Below are 24,828 nucleotides of genomic sequence, written 5' to 3' on the forward strand. Positions count from 1 at the left end.
GGATCTTGGGATTACCAAAGTATTTTTAAATTTATTTTGGTCTCAACCTTAAAAAATCCAATAAAGGCATACCTCCAAAGCTCATCCAAGGATGTAATTTTGGTGTCGAAAATTTTAATACTGACTTAAAAAACTACTTCAAATTTAATTATGAAATTTAAAACTAAAAACAATAGTATAGATCGAGAAGATCTATAAACAGATGTAAATCTTGAGAATGGATAGTCCAGATAATGTATTATAAAATATACATTTATTGATACTTTGAAATATTTTTTCTTTTATCTCAAGGTTGAGATGATCAATTATAAGGTTTTTCACATCAAAACAACATTTTTTGATGGAGTTTTGAAGCGTGCACTTTTTGTACCGTTTCAAGTTGCAACATTTTATAAATTTTTCCTTTTCAAAATTCCCTTGGCCAAAATTTCATAGGATGTTTGCACATCTCGATATATCCAAGTTTTTCCCTCTGTTTTTTCAGCCAAATTTGAAATAGACACTTTTCTAACTTACCTATGTTTGCTGATCTATACGTTTGACTCAAATTTTTACCTAAGTTTACCTGATCTATACTTTTGACTCAAATTCTACTTCCCAAACATTCTCCTCCCACAACTTTTTAAGACACTAAAAATACCCCATGACCATTTTTTTGCACTTCCCTCCATTAAAAAAGTTAATAACTTTATGATCAACATACCCCTCTCCCCCTTATGCCCATTTCATAGTGCCGGTCCAACACTATGAAATTAATGTGCTAGACCGGTTTGGCAGGTTTTGTGTGCAGGATCGGATTCAAGTTCTAATCCAACACAAAAAAAGGTTGGTCCACAACATGTGGACGCTTTAAAGGTGCGCATGCACCTTTTAATGGTTGCCCATTGAAGGCCAATAATGAATCCCGTTTTTATTGAAAAAATGATGTTAATATAAAATTTTCCTTTTAGGTTCATTTTTATAAGTAAGATTGAATAAAATTAATAAAAAATTTGAATAAAAAATATTGACGAAATTAAATTTAAAAATACTTTGGTAATTTTTATTTTAAATATTCTTTAATCATTTTTATTTCATTATAGAAAAATTATTTCATACAGGCTGAGCCGCATTTCTACATATGCGGGGGGCTAGTAAGGGTCAAGCACCCATTTTAAAGTTGGATGCAAGTAGGTGTTCCATTTGAAAACAATAAAACCTAACGGTCTAAATGTTTCTTTGCTAGAATTATTATTTTTAATTTTTAAAATTTATTTATTTATTCATATACATGATTTGAGATTATATATGTCTTCAAAAATTAAGTTTTAGGATCCACCTCAAAATAGATTTATTAAGAAGCCCTAGAAACTGGTCCAATTGTTTTTAGATGGACCACCTATTTGAATCATTTACCTTTAGACGGCACATAAAAAAGTATGGTCCAAATACACTCTAGTATGCAGAAAACAAATTTTTTATACTAATTTTTATTTTAAAATATGAGTAATGATGTAAGACTACAAAAAATTATTATTAAATTTGATATAGATATTTAGAAAAGCCAAAGCCAAATCCAACGACTATATGATAATGTTTTTAGAAATTTATTTCAAATTTAATGATGACCTTCTAAAACTCTACTCAAATAAACGTAAAATGGCCACTGCTGATATTTTAATATCCCAATGTATACTATTATTTCCCATATTGCCAGTAATTCCCTCCAAGTACTAACTGGACTCCACGTCCCTCGATACGCGGCACACCGTCTCGCCCTCATACCCATCTTTCTCTCATTAAAACCGCGCCTTCTGTCATACCAGCCCCAAAAGCAATGGCGTTCTCTGCGTCCTTCTCTCGCTCTTTCTCTCTCTTAGTCATTTTCTCTTTCCTCTCCCTTCGTTTCTCTTCTGCTCTCAGGCCAGGAGGGAGGTCGGCGATCCCAAACGTGAAATCGAACACAGAGGTTCAGGACTTAGGCAAGTTTTGTGTGGAAAAATACAACCAAGTTCACGATTCTCGACTAGTTTTCTCTGAGGTTGTTCAGGGAGAGAGACAAGTGGTCTCTGGTATGAAGTATTATCTTCTGATCGAGGCAAAAGATGGTGATGTCTTGAAGAAATTTGATGCCGTGGTCGTTGTCCAAGCATGGCGCCACTCTAAACAGATGCTTTCCTTCTCCCCTTCTACTGATTAGGGCAAATTTGCAGGTAAATTTTTTATTTTTGTCGTTTTCTTTTTATCTCTAGGGTTTCTTTCTAAGGTCTCTGCTCCCCGTTTACTAATTAGGGCAAATTTGCATTTTATCTCTAGGTTTCTTTGCCTTTGGTTTCTAGGGTTTTTCTTTAATGTTTGTAAGGATTTTCCATATGTAAATTCAGGTTAAGGGACACATTGGGCTCTCTTTCCTCTGCTAGTTAGGAAGACTTTGACTATCTGAATTTGTTTAACCTGAAATTGGGTTTAATTTAACTTCCATTTTTTTAATTGATTTTGGATGCAGAATAAGAGAGTAATGCCGCTGATGTTTTTAACTGAAGATTGATTAGTGGGTTTTCAGAGATGTAATTAGTTCAGTTGTGTTGAGGATATATCTTTTGTTTATATTATGGATCATGGACATATATTTACCTAAAAATGTAACAAAACAGTAAACACTTCTTAAAAAATATTTGGAGTGTGATTCGAAAATCATATATTTTTTTTTTGAGGTGTGACCCGACGATTATTTTTTGAGTTAGAAAATAATGGTTCCCCTCCCAATTAGAGGTGGCAATGGGTCGGGTCCGTCTGGACCTGGACCCAGACCCAAATGTATTTGGGTCCTGGTTTTGGACCCAAACCCGACCCGTTGGGTTCAAAGGTCCGTATGCGTTGGTTCCCTGGTCTGGTCGGGTCCACCCTCACTATGAGCTTGTTTTTTTTTGTTGCCAACAATGGTGAACGACATATAACTAATTTTTGAGGGGTGGATGATTAGAGCAAGACATTCGAGATCCAGAGAGAGAGGGAGAATTGCACAGAGGCAGGGAGGATGGCGATGGGGCTTATTGAAAAAGAACGATTTTAGGGCTCGGGCTTTGGCCTTTCCGTAAACTAAAAATTTGAGTTGGGGTACCCCGAGATTGGGTATAGCAGGACCGGTACCTGGATCCAGGACTATCAGGGTATTTTTTATTGGACTCAAATCCTACCGCGGGTCCAAAACTTGGACCCATACTCGGACCTGTGTCGGGTATAGTGTCGGGTATACTGGGTAGGTATGGCTCGGGTCCGGGTTCATTGCCACCCCTACTCCCAAGGGGCCTGCTTATAACCTCTCTTAGTTCTTGGGGATACACACATTTGAGGTTGGGCCTTCTTTGCCTTCATTTTCTGCACGGGTACCACCGTTGGGGTGCCCCGGCCACGTGTAAAAGGAACGTATATATTGTCGGTAAGGTTAATAGGAAATAGGAAAGGTGTATATCCTAATCTGTATATGTAGGAAGGATAGATATAATATTTTGTATTTATGGTAAATCTAGGTATAAAATAGAAATATGTGGTTTATTTCTGTTTTGGTTAACTGTAATTTCTGTAAAAAAGACAAATTTATATATTTATGCGATTAATGTACAACGAGTCTTTTCAGAGAAACCCGAGACTTTTCACGTAGTATAAGAGTTATATTCATTTTAGTTGTAACAATTTTTCATTCTTCAAGTAGTGTCACTTAATTTCAAGATGAGTTATGTACACCGAGTCTTTTCAGAAAAATCCGAGACTTTTCACATAGTATCAGAGCGAGATTAATTTTAGTTATGTCAATTTTTCATTTTTCAAGTAGTGTCACCTAGTTTCACGATGAGTCTGTTGTTCATCCGCTGCGATTGTTATTGAGTCGTGTTTTAATTCTTTGCTTAGTTGTGTATCGACTCTTGGATTTGTCTATTGAGTTGTTTTTGGACTTTTTGAACTATTTTTCTTTTTGGGATTCTTTCTCATTAATTTCTCGGATCCTGCTCCGTTCGTACTTTCTTTTATCTGAAAGAGCACCCTGATTTGAAACGTCGCATGTTGTTTCCATCTCTCTTTTTAAATATCCATTGATCTTTATTTTCTTGGCTTATCGTTACATTGTAGGGTTCTGTTAAGCCCCATCTTTCTATCATCTATTTCACTCAGCCGTCAAATTGCCCATCAACGACAAACCATTAAGTTTTTATTGGATTAATCTATTTCATAATAAAAAAAAAAAACATAAAGAGGGATTTCAAGTAAAGGAGATCGTACCTTCATGGAGTGCCATCTCGTGTTTTCACAATAGTCTCGGTATGCATGAGCACCGTACTCTCAGCCACTCTCCCCATGCCCCATGTTTGGGTCATCTGCAATGGGGGCAGTCGGTGGTGGGGCACACACTGAGAAAAAGCGATAAGAGGAGGGGGGAGAGAGAGAAAGAAGAGGGGAAAAAGCTTTTTGGAGGTTTTTGGCCAGATACGGTGGTTTCCGGCCTATCTCCATTTCTTTGGGAAGCCCGGGAGTCATTTGGTTTACTCTTGTTAAAGGTAATCATTCGGTTTACCCTTTGTTAAAGGTAAACACCTACTTTGGGAAGCATACAAGTAGCTTTTATTTTTAGGTAATTAAATAATGCTCCTCTTTTGGGTATTGAGGGATCATGTTATTTGTTTAAAGGGAAGTGGTAAACAAAACAAAAAAAAAAAAAAAAGCCTTCAAAAACAGTGGATATGCCCTATCTGAAAAACTACTTTCCACTTATCTGTTTGTTTTTGCCTTGAGATATTGATCTTAGGGTCCAAATCCATCTGAAATCTCGCCTAGGACCTAACCATTTTGATCTGATATTGGCATTGACCCTCTGAAAATTTGACAAAATATCCCATAAAAAATCTGTCTTTTTTGTAAGATCGAGTTTTTTGTTATTTGATTTTGTCTTATGCTCGAGTTCTCTATTACTCGATCATATCTGTTTTGGTCTGATGAATCTCTATCGGATCCACATTGAGTTCTATTGGCTCTTCCAAGTGTCATTCTTTTCTCTCAGCTGATTCGATTGTTTTGTCTGGAATTTTTATTTGATGGATCGAGCTTATTCTGATATGGCTTTTAGTTCTTGAGGCCATTTGATCTATTTATTCTGATATGGCTTTTAGTTCTTGAGGCCATTTGATCTGTTGTTCCTTTTTATACTTGTTAATCAAACAATCCAGTTCCTTTCAATGCTGGTTGATCAAATAATCTAATTCGTTTTTACAATTAGTGTTCAAACTCCTGTTGCTCTCATTCATATAGCATCTTTCATTCATACAGCATCTTGAGTTTGAAGGGGGTGTAAAAGAAAAAATGTATATTGTAATTTGTATATTTTAAAAAATATTGTATCTATTCTTTTTAAATATATAAATTACAATATACACCTTTCGTAACTTAAAGTTGTTTTCTTTTTGCGATGGGGGTAGTGGAGGTTATTTTCTTTTTGCGGTGGGGGTAGCGGTAGTGGTGGAGTATCCTCACGATCCAAGTTATTGAAGGTTATTCTCCTTAGGCGGTGGCGGAATTCGTTCAAGAAAAGTGGTAATTTATGCTTATAAGGGGGACAATATGAATACCTTTCCTTGTATTCGTGCTGATCCAAGTTGATCAAGAGGATCAAATGGAAGAGGTGGATGAGACAACGTTACGCATAACAATCTGGTTTCTGTCGGGATGTAATCAATGGAGCGCTGAACAATAGAAAACAGAGTTATTTGGGAAATGTTTCAAAAAAATTTGCATTCTCCCCTCTTTTTGGATAGAAAAGAAAAAAAAAATTTTCTTGAATCATAAACCTAATTTTTAGAGATTGGAATGGCGGCTTTTTTATTGTTAATGGTTTTCTTTTTGTTTTCCACCATTAGTGGAGTTTGTGTTTTGAGTGAGGATGGATTTTCTTTTGTAGAATGGCTGTTTGTGTAGGTGAGTTCCTTTTGAGTGTTTTTTTGGTTTCTCCCATTTGAGGAGCTTGAACCGTTTGATCACCCTTTAAAGAAGGCGGTTCCTTTTGAGTTTGTTTTTGGTGTCTCCCATTTGAGGAGCTTGAACCGTTTGATCACCCTTTAAAGAAGACGGTTCCTTTTGAGTTTTTTTTTGGTTTCTCCAATTTGAGGAGCTTGAACCGTTTGATCACCCTTTAAAGAAGGCGGTTTGATCTCAACAGCTTTAATAAACCAAGGTTTATAATAAGGAAAAGGTTTATACAAGATTGCAAAATTTAAAATGTAGAAAAAAGGTACACCTAAAAAAATTCATAGCTTTCTTTGATGTTGGGAAATCTTCTAATTGAACAATCTTATACAAATGACACCTTTATAATAATAGGGATTCTAAAAAGGACCATTTATCTTTAGGGATTAGGGATTGTATATTATGAGAGTTTATTTTTGGTACAAGGAAGTTACATTCGTTTCTAGTGAAATTCAATTGATAGAAGTGTTGAAAAAATTTATTTTGAACTTTGTGCCCAAACTTGAACCACTTATTTAAATCTAATTGTGAGTTCCTTATTTCAAAAGTAAATGGTCAATGTACATTTTTTTATCTTTATTATAAGGTAGTCACAAGTCAAAACTATTGCACTATGTCAGAATTTTTTTTTTGGGAACTTTGCAAAAAAACGATTTCTTCAAGAACTTGTGTCATCTTCCAAGGAGCTGTGGAGGGTTCATTGCACCACTTAATCACATATAAAGAATGTCCCTCGTTGATGACCCGAGAGTAGTTCTCTTGTAAATTAAGAACACCAAGCTCCGCCTCTATCGCGTGATGGTTGCAATTCAAAGTCCATGTAACTTGCCCCTCATTGTCCCTAAGTACCGTCCTAAAGCCAACTCTAACTCCATTACTACACTACCATCAAAGTTCAGTTAACAACTGGGGGGAGGTACTCAAAGGGAGGTTTTCTGAAGCTGTTAAGCTCATCAGGTAATGAAAATTGTCTTCAAAATTTTCTCTAACAATTCCTTTAAATGAGCTAAAAGAATGCACCCACAGCACTGAAGTCTCGCATGGTGACTGATTTTAATATGTCCAAATCCTTAAAACGACCATATAAAATTCTGGCATTCCTCCCCTTCCAAATGTGCCGGAGTACCGCACCAATAACGAGGACTAAACCCGGTTTTGAACACGGTAGAGATGGTATCCCAAGGAAGAGATGTTGAATCTCCTCCGGCATTATCCAGCAACATGACACAGCTCCATAAAGCAGAGGCCATAGGGGCAGAGTAAAAAAGATGATCATTAGTTTTTGCGGCGGCTCTATAGAGGATACAAACATTGGTTTTAATGAGAGAGGACAGGATTGGGATGGACGATGGGTTTTGTCCTCTCGCATTTAGACAGCATTTAGGATTGAACACTATTTTACATATTTGGGTTTTGTATTTTAGTTAATTGCAATCTTATACAGAGGATTTTTTTTTAGTTTTTTTTTCTTCGAACAATAATCCTATACATGGCATTACAATTCTTGTTATTTGCTAATGTAATTCTTGTGTTGGTATTGTTGTTGTTTCATTATATGTGCTCCATAAATTTATCATATACTTGTGTTGTGACAACGTGGCAAGCATCGTTGTTGTATTTATTATTCACAAAAAACTTTTTAACTATTACTCTAATGATACTAGGTAAAGATATAAAATTATTGTCCAAAGCTTTAATATATCCATACAATAACTTCAATTCATAATGTAACTTTGTATCATCATGTTTATAGACAAAATCTGAGAGAATTTCACAGGAAATCCTTTCTGATTTGTGCTTAGAATTAAATAATTAAACCTAAGTTGAGATAAGTGGGGTCTGTTGAATTACAATTCAAAGACAGATATGATATCAAAAGATCAAGCCTGTCTAAGGACTGCTGTTAGCGCTGCTTTGAAGTTGTGCAAAGCCAATAAATGAAACCAGGAAACAAGAAAAATAGAGGGTTAAGGTCAACTAAAATTAAACTAAAGAAAGATGAAAAAAATTTACCTGAGAAATAGGGAGTTGGGGCCCATATCATCACTATGGGTTGATTTACACCTTTTGTTATTTTTATTTCTCTTTTAAAATTGATTTGATAGGATTTTGTTTGAATTGAATTGGACATGGGCTTGAAGGGTCAGCAGTTGAAGTCAAGTAATGCTACATCTCAAGTTTGATTGCTACCATTGAACTACCGAAAAAAAGAAGAAGGGGAAAATAACACTTGTAGAGAATGATGGTGAAAATTTTGAAGAGATCTAGTTTGGGGTTTCAAGACTAACCTAGGGTTTTCAAGGGTTTCCAAACCAAAGGAAATTTTTTGGATAAGTTCTAGGATTTTCCTATGATTCTTTTAGGGATTTTAGGAATTTCGGTTATTTTTCTAACATTTTCTAGGGATTTGAAATTATGATTTATGGAGGGTTAGATGGGGTTTATATGGACTAGCATTGAGGAATATCGAGGGAATATTCCTTATAAGATTAGGATTCTAAGGCTCAAATCTAGTCAAAACAGATCAAGAGATCCATAAATGTTAGGAACCTACTGGAACTTTCCAAATTTCCAAACTAGATTTTATGACCTGCAAAGTTTTAGCAAAGGATGTGTTGCTAATCCAAAGCTTCCTCTTTCTCACATTGGAAATTGTTCTGAGTCGAGGGCTAGTGGTTTGGTTTAGCTCCAAAGCGTCTTTTGGATCATTATCAGTTTTTGTTTTATTTTATTTTATTATTTATTTATTTATGTTTATGCGATGTCAAGATTTGGTTACAAGGTTAGTTTTGGTTTGATTTGAGATTTTAGGATACCGAGACTCCAAGGTATTGTGCACTAGGCTAATATGATTCAAGGTTTAAAAAATTGGTGATTCAATCCGGAATTGGGCGATTCAGATCGGGTATCGGTTTGACCACTCTCGATCCAGCCATAAAATGGGATTCACTGTTTTTCCTGTTCAAACTCGGTGTGATGACATCATAATACGATAATATGATGTCACCAGCTGGCCAGTCTGATGGAAAAGCGGACACTTCACTGATTCGATGCAGTAAATGTTTTTTGAATCTTTTTGCTAAGGCTACTTTTGAATATTTTTCCAAAATTAAAGGTATGGATGCCCACTATCTCATTATGAGCAGCTCCACATGCTTTTAAGCAAATGCAGATAGTCGTCGTCGAGTTTTTTTATATAGGCAAAACCTGAAAGCTGGACTTGTGATCTAGCCGGCGTATATATTCTTTTTATTCTATTTTTTTTGTTCTTTTCTGGCTTAGATAACTCACAAGTCCATTACAATAAATTTACTTGAAAGGAAATAATGAAAGCAAATTTAGGATCCAAAACTTGATGCCACTAAAACCTCTCTTTTATAAATCAAAGAAAATCACAATACTATGCTTGGAAATAATAAAAGATAAAAAAAAAAAAAAAAATGGCAATAAACTAGAAAGAGAGTGTCGGAGATTACCTCAACTAGGCTTATTACATCCCACACCGAGCCATCACCTTCTAATGGCATGGGATAAATGGTCAACCTTCAATCTCAAATATGATAAAGCAAATATGTCAAACTCTCAAATAGAACAAAAACTCTTTTCAAAGCATAGATCCCAAACTAATGCTTTACCTCATGATAACCTAGTTGAGAGAGATAACATCTCATTACTTAAACCCTTAACCTGTAGATGAGACAGAGGATGAGAGAAAGAGATATCTTCATAATCCAAATGGGGTGTGCCCCTTTTGAGAGATGGGAGAGAGATAGAGGTCTCTTGATATGTGGGGCGTACCCCTATTTTTGAACTAGAGAGAGGGAACTCTATGGTGCTTGAATGAGGTTAGAGTTTCATGGGGTTTCCTCATGGTTTGCCTATTTAGTGAGATTAAATATGTATCATTGATCTTGGATGACTTGTGGGGTAAGAGATGTGAGCCCTCCATTTCATACATTAGCTATTACGATCATATGAGAGGTGCTAGAATATTTATCCCCTATTTTCTAAAACATTTTCCCATCAATTTAATTTAAACATGAAAATATCAATAACAATATTATACTTGCCAATTTCATATACAAGCCTCTTCACACTTTCCTAACTTGATTTTAAAGCTTATTCAAAATCAAGCTTTCCAAAAACTTATTATCTTTTCCCTCAAGCCATATGGCTTGAGCTAACAAAATAGAAAGTGTATGGGGTGGGGTGTGCCACCCTATGGTGGCTTCCATGGGCTCCACCAAATTGTCATGGTGGGCCCATATGTATTATTACTTCCCCCCCCCCCCCCCCCCCCCCTCCCCCCGCCGCTGTGCAATAAACTCATTTTTAAATTATGTATGATTTTTTGAAATTCATAAAATCTCATTTGTATAAATAAAACAATAGAAAATTAATATTTCTATTTTTATAAATCCAGATTTCGTAAATAAAATACTTAAAGATTCAGAAAAATTCAAACAACAATTCTAAAAATAAAAAAACCTTAAAACAAATATAATTAAATACTTTTAATGGAAAATGAATCTATATGCAATAAATAAACACTAGGGCATTTTACTTTCTACTGTGGAGTATGGTCCACACTTGCTTTCTCAAACTGACCCAATGTTTCCATGACCCACAGTCAATCACAAGGGCTCATTAGTGGGTCACCAAAGTCAACCAATAGACAAGGGGTCGTAATCCCAGTATGTGGATTCTAGGTTCTCTCCTAGAGACGTACCAAGGTAACCTAGACCTGATGTGACCACAACTCTATAGTATATAGGGGTAATCTCTCGTACATGCATAAGCTTTATCTTAAAAGATGGATTGTTTTCCCATAATGGCTATAATATGTACATGTCATGTGATGATATATAGATGAGGTTTTGGCTCCCGGCTTTGAAGGCATCCATCACACACAAGGGTCACACTGTCCATCAGCTCACTCATCCAAGCATACTCTGAGTTCATCAAGGGATGATCTATTATAACCCTCATCGGTTTAATCTCTATACCCAGGTAACATGGGTTTTTCCAACCGACTGACCTAACTCATTGAGCTAAATTTAGTATCAACAAACATCATTTGCTTAATATGGTTCGCACATGACCACACTGCCACTAAGTTTGTGTTCCATTTTATCAAAAAGTTAATTTATAAGCACTCATAAGGCCTTTAATGATCATATATACCCAACATCTTCTATTTGACCTTTGAGGGCCTTACATTCACTCTTTCTCACTTTCTCTCATCCCCATCTCTCTCTCTCTCATGTCTCAAGAGGGTCTGAAATCATTACCTCTTTAGATATATAGCTAATTTCGATCTCTCTCAATTACAATCTCTTTCTTAAGTATGTTTCACTTATTCTCTCTCATTACATGAATCATGACTTTCTTCATTAATCATTTTACAAAGGATTTATGGAGGCAGTGTCTCTTTCTCTCTACTGCTCGGATCTCATCCCGAATATGGTCGTAGTCCATCTTTCATGTCGCATAACGAATCATAGACTCATTGTCGCAAAAAATCATCACATGTCATCATCTCATGTGGTCGTATATTCAAGGGCTCAAAGAAGTTCTTCAATCAAGCTGCTCTCTTTTATACTTATACAACTTATGCCACATATTTGGGTTCCATGGGTGAACAACATTATACTCTGTTGTTTCAGCTGGTCCGTAAAACACAAACATGTGTTCTCACTGGAATATTTAGTTTATTTAGATCTTTCATGATAAAATACCTATATATCTGAATATCTAATAAGCTAAAAAGAATCGTAAGACTGTAGCAGCTCCCATTCAATTATAGCACATATAATATATACATTCTCAACATTCTTATACCTATTTCACGAGGTAGTATAGCAATTGTCATGTAATAAGTCATTTAATTCCTATTGGTTTCACAATATACAAAACCTTCTTGAACCATAAAGGTTCAACCATATGAATCTTCTTTGTAGTAAATCCATATAAACCAAGTTATCTATTCGCATAGTATGTCTTTAAGAGACTACCAAGATGACCTTCCTATGACATTCTCTATGGTTCATGGTCTTAAATGACCAAGGATTCTAAATAACTAAAAATCATGGGCTAAGCCATATAGGTACTTAAAAACCAGTGCATGAATAAATGACAGTTTTTTTCAAAGTTTATAAATACCTTCAAGACTCAATAATTTTCCCTTATATATATATATATATATATATATATATATATATATAGGGAAAGGATCATGTATGCTAATGGGTGTACTGCTACAGTAAACGTCCACGGCCTAGATTGAATCTGGGCCGATCTACGATCTGACGATCACGGATGTCTGGTAGTGTTTGAACTTTAATTGTTTTCTACGAATCCAAATCATTTGAAAGTTTAAGCGTGCGTTTTTAAAAAATAGGTGAATCTACGAAAAATATTAAAAAATATTTTACATGAAAAAATGATCAAAATACCCTGAAAACGTTTTGGGGTTATTTTGGTCAATTTATGTTTTAATATTTTTATTAGATGTGCCTTGATGGGAAGAACTTGCACGTAAAATTTTAAATGATTTGAACTCGTAGAAAAAAAGTTAAAATTCAAACAAGGTGGTGAGGAAGTGACCGTCAGATCGGCCCAGATTCAATCTCGACGTACAAAATCCATTCCCATATATATATATATATATATATATATATATATATATATATATATATATATATATATATATATATATATATATATATATATATATATATATATATATATATATATATATATATATATATATATATATATATATATATTCACAAGCAATGGTTAAATAATAGTATGACGGTTTAAAATGATTTTCCATAAAAACTTAATAGGCCTTGCAAGAGTATGAGGTTTTTTCAAAACGATATTCATAGATTTAGGTTTTTTCTCAAATTCTCCAATTTAATTCTTTAAAATACATATTTACTCTTCATTAATTATTTTACCGCAATCACCTTTAATTACCTACCAAGTCATGTTTATGGTCACAAGAACAAATTATAAAGACCATCTTAAAATATTATCTAAAATAAAACATGGCTAAATAATGGTTATTAAAAAATGATAAAATACTTCTTTTTGGCAAATAAAGACTTTATCATGAGATCTTTATCATATGCAACACATCATATTACTGGACATTATTGGGATGATGGTCACTAATAACGAGTTTCATCAGAACACTCTTTTCATGCTTACATACTTGAATGAGCCATACTCATCTCTTATGTTTTATACTTAATATCCTTGATCAAACTAAATTTTCATATGTATCACTACCTTAAGTAGTTCATACTCAAGCTCAAGGAGGCACAAAAGCACAGGATATTTATAAAGCGACTCTTTCAAATTTGTTAACACCTATCACTTCATGTCCATACATTCCATACATATCCATAAATAAATAACCAAAACAATAATAAAAAAAGTATATAAAACATAAAATAAAAGGTTACTAAATCTTTTTTTCCTATATAACTTTACCATGTAATGTGAGATAGATTTCATTTCTCAAAATTATGTAGTTTGTTACCTGAGCTTTCTTGATTCTTTGTTTTTACTTGTTGATAAGTTTTTATGATCTTGAAAGAGCACACAACTGATGAAGAAGCTCTTGGTCATATCTTTTATATATTGATGTAGCATCCACCTCTTTGACCTTTGGATTCCTCCTTACATATATGAATAAATAATCTTCTTAATGTCATCACTCCAAAAGTCACAATCTTGATATTTCTACTTATCGTTGGGTTTCTATGCTGCCACTAAGGCTCGCTTCACATCACTTCATTGCGAATAGAAACCAAGATGTTTTTACAAGTATTGTGTTTCTTCCTCTTTCTACAATTCTCAGATTAAGCACTCTTTACATAGATTGTCATATCTCGTCAATTTTGTATTACCTATCTCTAAAGTTTTACTATTCACATAGAGTGTCATATATCACCACCTATGTATTATTCTTCTCTGAAGTTTTACTATTCACATAGCTTGTCATATATCTCTAACTCTATATTTTCTCTCTCTGAAGTTTTACAGTCATAAACCATGCTATGGTACACTATAAAACCTTTTAAATGAGCCCTAAAAAGGTTTCCATTATGAGGAATGCAAAAATGTGCCTTAACATGCCACATATTTTAATTTACTACAGAATAAAAGGTGAGCATCCCATGATAAAAATATAACATCTCTCAACTTATAAAGAGTTTATTTTTGAAACTTTTAGAGTATGAAATAGAATAAAAAAAAAAGAAGAAATAAAATAGTTCTCAATTCCATCCCTAAATCACACTATTTAGTGAGTCTTTGATTTAATGACCTTCATGTTACAATACAGTTTTTCACAGCAGAAAATCAGGTTGCCTACCTCTCAATAAAATAAGTGTTTCTCTCAATTCATAAAAGATTTTTCCTTCAAACGTTTCTGTTGAAAATTAGACTCAAAACTAAAACATAATACCATGATGTAAATTCCAGATAATACTTTTCTTCAGAGAAATAAAGAATTGGTATTTATGTCACAAAACATATCATACTGTAAAATTTCAGGATTAACACTATTTAGTAAAATTGTCTTATCTCTCTACCCACAAGGAATTTCCTTTTCAAACCTCTTTCGTTTGAAAGTAGGCACAAAAAGGAAAAAGTTATTTATCTGTAGGCTTTATATCATTTTGTTTAGTAGGCTTGACAAATATAGATATTCTTATCTCAATGAAAACGCATCAAACTGTAGAAATTCAGGTTGATCTCTCTCAATAAAGTTTTTTAATTCCTTACTTCTCATAGATATTTCTCTCTCAAATAATTTTTATTAGAAACTAAACTCAAAGTCGCAGTTTAAAAACTTAGTGTGTGATATAAAACATTATGTTGAGAATGGAAATAAAATCATGATTTCCAAGTTATTGAAACAATTTTCATTTGCAGAAAACAACACTTATGCACCATTCAATAAAATGACCATATCTTTCAAACCATAAGGGTTTTCTTCATCAAATAAAGTACACTCAATTTGATGAGTTGCATTCAAATTTTAGCTAAAAATAAAATCATATGATTAGTGAAAACATTCATGAAACTCAATGTACATTTCCTAGATTTTACAGGGTCAGAACTGATGCCCTTCATTTATAAGTCCATAATTTTCAATTCCCCCAGGTTCTCCTACTGAAATGTTGCAGGTAGATCTTACTCTAAAAAACACATAATATCACTAAAGTATGCAATAGATAAATACCTCATTATTACCTTTATATCACTGCTCCAAAACATCATAGGATACCCCATTTTGTAGAGTGTCTTTCAGTGTTTAAATATTCCAATAATTCTTTCGGAGGTGTATCACTTAACTACAAAGGTTATCGACTTTTTTATATCTCATTCCCAACTAACCAAAATAGTGAAATAAAAAAAATAGGGCAGCAAGTAGACCTAGCTCTAATACTAATGAAAATTGGACTTATGTGATCTAGCACGTGTGTATATATATATATATATATATATGGAAAAAACTACGCAACGCCTATAGGCCAAAATGAACAATGATTTCGCCACTCCCATCACCGTCCAAAGTTCATCGTGTAGTCACGATTCTCTAATAGTGTTTCATTTTTCGTTTTTTTTCTACAAATCGGAATGACCTAAAATTTGGAGCGTGTATTCATTAAAAATATAGAAATCTTCAAAAATTATTAAAAAATATTTTAAATGAAAAAATTTATCAAAATACCCCCGAAAACGTTTGGAGGTATTTTGGTCAATTTATTTTTCACGTATATTTTTTTTATATTTTTATTAGATGTGCCTCATTAAGATGTACATACCCTCCAAATTTCAGATCATTCCAATTTGTAAAAAAAAATGAAAAATAAAATACTATTGGACAATCGTGAATGTGCGATGAACTTTGGACGGTAATGAGGGTAGGCAAAATCACTATTCATTTTCACTTATAGGCAAAATCACGATTGTGCGGTTGTATTTTATTTTTCATTTTGTTTATACAAATCGGAATGACCTAAAATTTTGAGCATGTATACATATGAATAAGGTGCTTCTAATAAAAATATAAAAAAAATTCATAAAATAATTTGACCAAAATACCCCCAAAACATTTCGTGGGTATTTTGATCAATTGTTTTTATGTAAAATATTTTTTTGATATTTTTTTGTAGATTTTCCTATTTTTGATGAGCATACATTCCAAATTTCAGGTCATTCCAATTTATAGTAAAAAAAATGAAAAATAAAATACTACTAGACAATTGTGACTATGCAATAAATTTTGGACAGTGATGAGGGTAGGCGAAATCACTGTTTAGTTTCTCTTATAGGCATTTGTAGTATCTTCCGTATATATATTTATTTATTTTATTTATTTATTTTCAAATTTTTTTCTTTTTCTTTTCCTACTTAAGTCACTCATAAATAGTCCATTACAATAAATTTACTTGAAAAGAAATAACGAAATCCAATCTTGGATCTAAAACTTGATGCCACTAAAACTTCTCTTATATTAATAAAAAATCACAATCCTATGACTGGGAATAACAAAAGACATATGAAATAAATATGGTTAGAAATAAAAAAGAGAGTGTCGGAGATTATCTCAACCGGGTTTATTACACTCCACACCTAGTCACCAATTTCTAATGGTGTGAGATCAATGATCAACCTTCATTATCAAATATGGAAAACCAAATAGGTCAAACTCTCCAATGGAACAAGAACTCTTTTCAAAGCTTAGATCCCAAACTAAAGATTTACCCCATGATAACCTAGTTGAGAGAGATAGCATCTCATTACAACCCATAACCCACAGGTCATGAGACACAGAGGATGAGAGAGAGAGAGAGATCTTTATAATTTAAGTGGGCCATGCCCTTTTTGAGAGATGGGAGAGAGATAGATGTCTCTTGCTATGTGGGGCATATCCCTTTTTTTTGAACTAGAGAGAGAGAACTGTATGTTTGGGGTGTGCTCCCTAATCTTTATGGGAGAGAGAGAGGAGATTTGGGAAAGCACTACATTATGAATGAGGTTAGAGTTTTTTAAAGTTTTCTCATAGTTTGCCTATTTAGTGAGATTGAATATGTATCATTGATATTGGGTAACTTATGGGGTGAGAGATATGAGCTCTTATTTCCGTAAATTAGCCATCATGTTCATATGAAAGATGCTAGAATATTTATCTTGCATTTCCTAAACCATTTTCTCATCAATTTAATTTAAACATGAAAATATCAATAATAATATTATACTTGTCAATTTTACATGCAAGCCTTCTCACACTTTCTTTACTTGCGCATTTGAATATACAAAATAATCTAAAATCAATAAATTTGTTTTCATAAATTCAAATATCATAAATAAAATATCTAGATATTCAGAAAAATTCAAATAACAATTTTAAAAATCAAATAACATTAAAATAAATATAATTAAATACTTTTGATGAGAAATTGATCTATATAGTCTAGGAATAAATAAATAAACAGTGGCACTTCGCCTTCTACTGTGAACTAGGGCTCATTGGTGGGTCACCAAAGACAGCCAATGGTATTGGCAGCCAGCTAGCTCGTCCAGCCTAGTCCGGTATCAGCAAATATTATTTGCTTAGTATAGTCTAGTGTTCGTAAAATCGGCTGATCAAACCGGCAACCGCCCGATTAGATCGGAATCGGCCAGTAGCCGGTTTCGGTTTTGAGCGGTTTTGGTGATCAACCAATATTTTAAACTTTATATGCAATACTAGTTCAAATTTATCGTAGATATGTTGGAATGTTTTATTGGTTAGCTTTGACGGTTAAATTGCATTTGAATCATGATTCCAAACCCCACTATTTTTGCATTTTTTATTTTAAGAAGTCAAATTCATATCAGACCCATTAACCAATTCACCATTTACTACTTAGTTGATAAAAAGAAGGGCTTATATTATATATAACTTTGCAATTTTTCTTTTAAGAAGCCAAATTCATATCAGACCCACTAACCAATTCACTATTTACTACTTAGTTGATAAAAAGAAGGGCTCATATTATATATAACTTAAATTTTTTTTCATTTTTTTTTTAAAAAAAGGAGTTGGTCAAGTCGATTTTTTTAACACTATTTTAATATTCTTTACATTATGGGAAAGAATAAAAATTTTTTTGGTCAATTAAACTCTTATACTTTTCCCTTTTTTTTCAATTTTTTTTTAAAAATACCCCAAGCCACAAATGGATTCGTTAAAATCCATTTTTTTTATTAATTTTCAACTTTATTTGAGCGTATTTTGTTTTAAACACATTCTTTTTCATTAATTTTCAACTTCATTTGAGTGTGTTCTGTTTTATTTCAACTTCATTTGAGTGTGTTTTGTTTCTATTTCAACTTCATTTGAGTGTGTTTTGTTTTAAACACATTCTTTATATGTTTTTCATAGTTTAATAGACTTTTTTTGTATCATTTTTATTTTTTTAACATATTAAATTTTATTAGAGTTTTTTTGTATCTTTTTTAGTTTTTTGTATCTTTTTTATTTTTTAAAATATTAAATTTTAATAAAAAAATTTTTGTATCTTTTTTATGTTTTTTAGGACTTTTTTGATTTTGCAAGCACTGGTATGGTAAGTCCAGTTAGAGCAATTGATTTTGCAAGCACTGGTATGGTAAGTCCAGTTAGAGCAATTGATTTTGCAAGCACTGGTATGGTAAGTCCAATTAAAGCCATTGAATCGGGAGCAATTGATTTTGCAAACACTGGTATGGTAAGTCCAGTTAAAGCAATTGAATCGGGAGCAATTGATTTTGCAAGCACTTGAATCGGGAGCAATTGATTTTGCAAGCACTGGTATGGTAAGTCCAGTTAAAGCAATTGAATCGGCCAAGGAGCAATTGATTTTGCAAGCACTGGTATGGTAAGTCCAATTAAAGCAATTGAATCGGCCAAATTTACTGGTAAGTCCAGTTAAAGCAAATACAAGTTAAAGCAATTGAATCGGCCAAATTTACTGGTAAGTCCAGTTAAAGCAAATTGAGTTGGGAGCAATTGATTTTGCAAGCACCGGTATAGTAAGTCCAGTTAAAGCAATTGAATCGGCCAAATTTACTGGTAAGTCCAGTTAAAGCAATTGAATCGGCCAAATTAACTGGTAAGTCCAATTAAAGCAATTGAATTGGGAGCAATTGATTTTGCAAGCACTGGTATAGTAAGTCCAGTTGAAGCAATTGAATTGGGAGTCCAGTTAAAGCAATTGAATTGGGAGGCAATTGATTTTGCAAGCACTGGTATAGTAAGTCCAGTTAAAGCAATTGCTCCAATTGATTTTGCAAGCACCGGTATAGTAAATCCAGTTAAAGCAAGCACTGGTATAGTAAGTCCAGTTAAAGCAATTGCTCCAATTGATTTTGCAAGCACCGGTATAGTAAGTCCAGTTAAAGCAATTGAATTTGCAAGCACCGGTATAGTAAGTCCAGTTAAAGCAATTGAATTTGCAAGCACTGGTATAATAAGTCCAGTTAAAGCAATAAGTCCAGCTAAAGCAATTGAATCGGCCATGGACTTAAAGCAATTGAATCGGCCAATTTATTGGTGAAGCAATTGAATTGGGAGTCCAGTTAAAGCAATTGAATTGGGAGGCAATTGATTTTGCAAGCACTGGTATAGTAAGTCCAGTTAAAGCAATTGCTCCAATTGATTTTGCAAGCACCGGCATAGTAAATCCAGTTAAAGCAAGCACTGGTATAGTAAGTCCAGTTAAAGCAATTGCTCCAATTGATTTTGCAAGCACCGGTAAGTCCAGTTAAAGCAATTGAATTTGCAAGCACTGGTATAATAAGTCCAGTTAAAGCAATAAGTCCAGCTAAAGCAATTGAATCGGCCATGGACTTAAAGCAATTGAATCGGCCAATTTATTGGTTGGCCTAAATCGCTAATTTATTGATTAGGCCTAAATCGCTTCCGGGTTTACTAGTTAGACCGGCTAAATCGTTTGGAAAATGAACTATTTCAGATTCCACTTAATTCATGTTTTGGCACTCACTAAGCCTTTAATGACACATATACGTAACAAAACCTTCTTTGGTTTTTCGGTGTGGGACTAATTAAATCTACACCTTTGCATCTCTCTCTCGCATCCTTTGCCTCTCTCGTCTAAAGAAATTTGGGTCACTTGATTGCCCAAAACACATTTTGGTGTCTGTCTCTCTCACCTTGGCTTCTCTCTCTCTAAACTCCTAGTCTATTAAGTATTAACAGTGTTGTATACTATTTATTAAGTTTTTTTTGTATTATAAGTTATATATGCATTATTTTTTGCTATAGATGTAAATAAAGTTTATAAATTAAAATATATTATAAAAAAAATTAATTATATTCTAATTTTTATAGTAAAATAATTATAAAATATAGAATAATAATTCAAATTTCGATGTATAATATTATAGCTAGTTAGGTTGCTGCAATTTGGATGAGCAAAGATAATTAATAAATATTTAATGTGATATTAATTTCAATATATAAAGGGTAATAAAATGAAGTATTTTAAAAATTTTAAAACATTTTATGCAATATTATAGTATTAAATTATAATTAATTAATAATTATAGAGACTTTCAAATAGGGAAATGTCTCTGTAGTTATGTACTTTTGAAAAAAAATGAAAGTACATAATGTAACACCCCCAAGTTTTTTTGGAAATTTTAGTGATAACAAAAATGTCTATTATAATATTATAATTTATGATTCTATATTGATAACCAAATCTTGTATTTTATGTATTAATTTATTTTCATTATAAATTATGTAATATATTGTTTTTTTTATAGTTATATATAAGAGTTTTTAATTTTTTAAATATAATAAGGTTTTTTTAAAATTAGATGATGTTACTAGATATTTTTTATTTGTGCTTATTTGCATAGTTAAATAATTATAAAATATTTAGTAACAATTTGAATTTAGGTATATAATATTGTAGTTAGTTAGGTTGTGATAATTTTGGATGAGTAAAGAGAATTAATAATGTTTGATACTTTGATGTGATACTAATTTCACTTTATATGAGAAATTATTATTTTTTAAAATTTTATAATATGAAAATGTTTTCTAATATTTTAAATTAATTTGATGCAAATTATAACGTTATATTATTATTAATAATTATATAAACATCCAGACAGAAAAACAACATCTCAGTATTCACCTATTTTTACAAAGTAATGAAAGTACATAGTACACCACTCCTAATTTTTTTAGAAACTAAAAGAATAATATTTTTAACGAATTTATGAAAAAATTTTGGGACAAAAAATTGCCAATTCTACCGATTCTTCAATTCGACACGGATATGGGTGTAACCGATTTGAGTCACCGATATGTTTTTTTAAACACTGGTGTGATCTAATAATTCAAGGTTGTGGGTTTTTCAAAAGGGTGTGGTTTGTATAAGGTCTCAACCTTAAACAATCAAGGCATACCTCCAAAGCTCATCCAAGGATGTAATTGTGGTGTCAAAAATTTTAATACTGACTTGAAAAACTACTTTAAATTTAATTATGAAATTTACAAACTCAAAAAATAGTAGAGATCGAGCAAATCTACAAACACATGTAAATCCTGAGAATAGGCAGTCTAGATAATGTATTACAAAATATACAATTTTTAGTGCTTTGAAATATTTTTTCTTTTAAATCCATGTATCTAGAGATTGAGATGATCAATTATAAGGTTTTTATGATCAAAAAGACATTTTTCTTATGGAGTTTTGAAACGTTGCCAACTTTTTTCTTTTCAAAATTCCCTTGGCCAAAATTTCATGGGATGGTTGCACACCTCTATATATCCGAGTTTTCTCCTCTATTGTTTCAGCCAAATTTGGAATAGTCACTTCTCTTTTGATTGTAAAACTTAGATCGGGTATGGTGGAAATAGTCACTTCTCTTACTTACCTAAGTTTGTCTATATATATACTTTTGACTCAAATTTTTACCAAAACTTAAAGAGAAAATTATTGAAACTCCCTTTGATTTTACTTTCTAGACAACCACCTCCCACAAATATATTTTTTTTTGGGTTAAATCAGTGGGGGAATAGCTCCCTACTCGAATTTACTTCAATGAGGATTTAGGCCCTTACTCTTTGACAAGAATGGAGTGAGAGACTTTACCATGAGGCTCGACAATGCTACTGCCAAGGCCCCAGGCCATTCTCAACTCCCCACAACTTTTTAAAATAGTAAAAATACCCCATTACCATATTTTTTCGCACTTCCCCCCATTAAAAAAGTTTTTTTTTAATAAATTTATGATCAAAAGACTCTCTTCCCCTTATACCCATGTTTCTTCCCCTTATACCGGTCCAACACTATGAAATTAATATGCCAAACCGGTTTGTCCCATCCCATTTTGTTTGCAAGAGGAACTCATTTTCTAGTCCAAACATACAAAAAAAAAAAAAAGGGTTGGTATTGTGTCCACAACATGTGGACATTTTAAAGGTGGACATATACCTTTTAATGGTTCAGATTGAACCATGTTCATCCAAGGGCCAATAATAAATCTCGTTTTTCTATTTAAAAAATAATGTAAATATGAAATTTTGGTTTTAGGTTCATTTTTATAAGTAAGATTAAATAAAATTAACAAAAAATTTGAATAAAAAATATGGGTGTAGTTTGTATAGAGCCGAGACTCTAAACAATCAAAGTAAAATACACTTTCAAATAGTATTGAGAAATATAGTTTCAACACTGGAAATCTTTCTGATAGCTTTAAATATATTTCATCTCTAATTATAAAATTTAAAGCTTCAAAACTAGTGTAGATCGAGTAGATCTATGAAAACTTGAAAATCTTGAAAATTGACGGTCCCAAAATTCATTACAAGATGCAATATTTCCAAAACTTGAAATCCATTTTTTTCTCATGTTAATGGATCTTGAGTTCGAGATGTTCAATTTGAGGATATTTGGGCATCAAAACAATCTCTTCTAGTAAAAATTTTGAGAAGCGCCGTAACTTGATTGTTTAGACCCTTGCACTTATGTAATTTTTTTCCAAAAAATATTGACCAAAATAACTTTAAAATATTTTGGTAATTTTTTATTTAAAATATTCTTTAAATCATTTTTTATTATATTTATAAAAGCACACCTACATACCAAAATTCAGATAAGTATCCCCTTATAAATAAGGAAAAGTATATAAAGGTAAAGAAACCATTTCTTACCCAAGAAAAAAAAAAAAAAAAAAAAAGGAGACTATTTCTCTTTGGTATAAGGTGGTCACAATTAATCTCGACCATTAAATGTGAAATTGGATGGCTACATATCTATATCATTGACCAAACTCAAACTTCAAAAGAAATTTTCACATGAGATGGTTGTTAAGTAATCGTCACCTCCCTATATCAAAAGTAAATTATCATTGTATACTGTTCCTTTAAATAAATAAAAAAAAAATACAATACAAGAGTAATTTTGGGCAGTTGGATATAACCATATGAGATCTCAACAATCCAAAGGGTGTGTTGTGCACCCATCTTTCTCGTGATCAGATGGGATATCTTATTAAAAAAAAAAAAAAAAAAAGAAAGAAAAAACATAATCCTAAATATGGGTCAAATTAAAGGTATTTTAGTCCAAAACTATTCTTAAGTAGCAAAAGAAATTAGTATCAAGAGTTTACGGAGTGATATCAAACATTTGGAGGGGAGGGGAGAGAATGGGTAGAAAGTTTATATTAATTTTCGATTTAGCTAATGTACTCCATCTTACCAACTGTAAACCCAAGGAACCATTAATACGTTCCTCTATCACTGCTCCCTCCAACTTCTCTCTCTTTCCAATTTCCCTGTTTCTTCCAAACTGGATACGCGGCACACCGTCTCGCTCTCATACCCATCCTGCTTACGTCTGTCTCTATCTCTACATGCACCGACACGCAATTCTCTCTCCACATTAACTCCTCTCTCTCTCTCATTAAAACTGCGTCTCTCCTCTCCTCTCCTTTCGTTCCAGCCCCAAAAGCAATGGCGTTCTCTGCGTCCTTCTCTCGCTCTTTCTCTCTCTTCGTCATTTTCTCTCTCCTCTCCCTTCATTTCTCTTCTCCTCTCAGGCTAGGAGGGAGGGCAGAGATCCCAAACGTGAAATCGAGCACAGAGGTTCAGGACTTGGGCAAGTTCTGCGTGGAAACATACAACCAAGATCACCACCCTCAACTGGATTTCAATGAGGTTGTGAAGGGAGAGAGACAAGTGGTCTCTGGTATAAAGTATTATCTTCTGATCGAGGCAAAAGATGGTGGTGTCTTGAAGAAATTCGATGCCGTGGTTGTTGTCCAGGCATGGCGCCACTCTAAACAGATGCTTTCCTTCTCTCCTTCTACTGATTAGGGCAATTTGCAAGGTTTTATTTTTTTTGTTTTCTTTTTATCTCTAGGGTTTCTTTCTAAGGTTTGTAGTTTCCAGGGTATAATGTTTGTAAGGGTTTCCAGCATCAATATTGAGGTTAAGGGACAAATTAGGCTCTATTTCCTCGGTTAGTTAGGGTTTTGCTCTTATGTCTATGAATATCAGAATTTATTTGACATGAAATTGGGGTTTTATTTTAACTTCCATTTTCTAAATGATTTTAGATGCAGAATAAGAAAGAATAAGAAAGTACTGCGGCTGATGTTTTTAACTGAAGATTGATTAGTGTGGTTTGTGAGATGTAATTAGTTTAGATGTGTTGAATTGTGTATTTTGTGCTTATGTTATGGATCATGGACATATACCAAAAATGAACATAAGACTTTTTCCTTGTTTGGTATGCCCACTAATTTGCA

General features: G+C 32.9%; 1 protein-coding gene across 1 annotated transcript; it reads left to right on the forward strand.

Annotated features, from left to right (window-relative positions):
* The first annotated feature begins 1,710 nt into the window (after positions 1-1,710).
* LOC148781661 (uncharacterized) lies at positions 1,711-24,521 on the forward strand. The gene is made up of 7 exons (XM_088870875.1): positions 1,711-2,176; positions 18,600-18,671; positions 18,781-18,915; positions 19,027-19,114; positions 19,213-19,506; positions 19,601-19,795; positions 23,802-24,521. Exons 1-7 carry the CDS (start codon positions 1,817-1,819, stop codon positions 24,392-24,394), a joined length of 1,737 nt encoding a protein of 578 aa, XP_088727001.1. The 5' UTR covers positions 1,711-1,816; the 3' UTR covers positions 24,395-24,521.
* Positions 24,522-24,828: the final 307 nt, after the last annotated feature.

This window comes from Amborella trichopoda, chromosome 6, assembly GCF_054954075.1.
Source record: "Amborella trichopoda isolate Santa Cruz 75 chromosome 6, AtrichopodaSantaCruz75HAP2 v2.0, whole genome shotgun sequence".
Classification (NCBI taxonomy): Eukaryota; Viridiplantae; Streptophyta; class Magnoliopsida; order Amborellales; family Amborellaceae; genus Amborella; species Amborella trichopoda.